The sequence below is a fragment of the Mus pahari genome, chromosome 14 (genome assembly GCF_900095145.1).
Source record: "Mus pahari chromosome 14, PAHARI_EIJ_v1.1, whole genome shotgun sequence".
NCBI classification, from domain to species: domain Eukaryota; kingdom Metazoa; phylum Chordata; class Mammalia; order Rodentia; family Muridae; genus Mus; species Mus pahari.
Window position 1 is genome coordinate 2,511,062 of NC_034603.1, and position 2,208 is coordinate 2,513,269.

At 46.8% G+C, this 2,208-nt stretch overlaps 1 protein-coding gene across 1 annotated transcript in view; it reads right to left on the minus strand.

Moving 5' to 3' along the window:
• Gabrp (gamma-aminobutyric acid type A receptor pi subunit) overlaps positions 1-2,208 on the minus strand; it is a 21,723-nt gene that overhangs the window by 13,900 nt on the left and 5,615 nt on the right. Inside the window, exon 4 of the mRNA XM_029546238.1 lies at positions 1,159-1,376. Within this exon, the coding sequence (XP_029402098.1) occupies positions 1,159-1,376 (218 nt within the window). The remainder of the gene's footprint in view (positions 1-1,158; positions 1,377-2,208) is intronic.

Sequence of the window (2,208 nt, forward strand, 5' to 3'; positions counted from 1 at the left end):
ATTTGTGTATATGTATGTGTTTGCTTGTATGTATGTTTATGTCTGTGGTTACATATGTATGAGAGTCTGCAGGCATCTGTATATGTGTGTGTGTGTGTGTGTGTGTGTGTGTGCGCGCGTGCGTGCGCGTGCGCACATGGAGGCCAGAGGCTGAGTATCTTTCTCAATCATTCTCTACCTTCTATACTGAGGCAGAGTCTCTTAGTGAACCTGGGTCTTATGCATTTCGGTAGTTTAGCCAGATGTATTTCTCTAGAGATCCTGTCTCTACCTTCCGAAGACCGAGTGTACAGAGGGGCTGCCATCCCTCCCCGAATTTAAGTGACTGGTAGAGCTTAGAACTCTAATCCTCATGTCTGACCAACAAGCATTTCATTCAGGAAGCCATCCCGACCACACCCTATTTTACTTTTCTTTCAAGACTAGGTCTCTCATTGAACCTGGAGCTTGAAGCCTAGGGCTAGACTGGATGGTTAGGAAGCCCTAGGATCTTTCTGCCCGCCTCTACCACTCAGCACCGGACTTTCAGATGCACACCCCAGGCTCAGCTTTTGGTCTTTGAACTCATATCCTCTTGCTAGCTTTCTAGCCCCTTTTCTTCTTTTTTGGCTAACTTTCCTCACTCTTAAAGGCTTAGTTCATCACCCAATGAAAGCATATTTTAACATTATCTCTAACCATTAACCTGCAACGGAGGACCCAAGTTGGGTCCTGGCGCCGGATACTTTGTTTAGGAGCCGGTACTCTCAGGGGCGGGGCTTGTCAGTTCTTCCTGGGTCTCCTGCTTGGGGCTGGAACCTAGCAGCTACTCAGTAGGTGCATTTGTAGCTAGGTTGCATTCAGAGAAGCCCTTCTAAATGGTGCTGGTGTATAAAACAGGAATTTGTGAGGAATGAGAACTCACTGGCCACTTTGGTACTGGTCAAAGTACACAGGATGCACATGTCTTTTCGGTTTTTTTTTCGAGACAGGGTTTCTCTGTTTAGCCCTGGCTGTCCTGGATCTCACTTTGTAGACCAGGCTGGCCTCGAACTCAGAAATCTGCCTGCCTCTGCCTCCCGAGTGCTGGGATTAAAGGCATGCGCCACCACACCCGGCTGTACATGTCTTTTCCATGTGTGTTTTCCTCCAATCACAGACTCCCAGATGCCTGCTCACCTAAGTGCATACAGGACTGTGCCGTTGGAGAAGAGGCGGATGAGCCTGTTTCCCACCGTGACTTCATGGAGAAAGGACTTCTTGGACTCCACAATGTAAGTATCTGGCACCCAGAGGAACTCCACAAGACGGGCGTCTAGAGTAAAGCTCTTGTTGCCTTCGAACACCAGCCGTGGGTCTGTCCAACGCTGCCGGAGGTATATAGTGGCTGTGTAGTCCTAGGGGGAAAGCCGGAAATGCAAATGATGGGCATGGTTAAGGAGACCCCAAAAAACAAAAGGAAAGGGGTCAAGTTTCACTCCTCTCCCTCCCCCTCTCTCTATATTCTTTTTTTTTTTTTTAAGATTTATTTATTTATTATATGTAAGTACACTGTAGCTGACTTCAGACACTCCAGAAGAGGGCGCCAGATCTCGTTACGGATGGTTGTGAGCCACCGTGTGGTTGCTGCGATTTGAACTCAGGACCTTTGGAAGAGCAGACGGGTGCTCTTACCTGCTGAGCCATCTCACCAGCCCTCTATATTCTACATATATGTATATATTATACTGGTGCGGTACTCATCGGCAGCAATGAAAGAACGAAGTGCGTTATTTATTTTAGATATTTTAGATACTAACTCCTACTGTCAAGGTCCACGTTCAGAGTCTTGTCCTACTGTTGTATGACATAAAGCTCACAGTGCCTGAGAACACAGTCATCCCTAAACTGACGAAGGTTTTGATGGCCTGGGTTGCAAACCGCCTTCCTCTGGCTTCATCTTTCCCGTGTCCTTCCTCTCACGTTGGTCATTACATCGTAAGTTTTATCAGCTGTCCCTTGACTGGAAGACCATGTGGACATGTTTTTATTCTTTTTCTCCATTTTTATTCCTCAGTCAAGTCGTCACTTCCTTTTCTACTTTCTCTCTTCCTGGCCTTTGAGTCTGTTCCCTTCCTGACACCCAGAAAACCTATAAACATCTACTGTCTCCACAACACAGAACTTTGGCATCTGCACTCTATTTCTGATTTACTTGAAAGGACATTACCTTTGAAAGCAAGGAGGGGG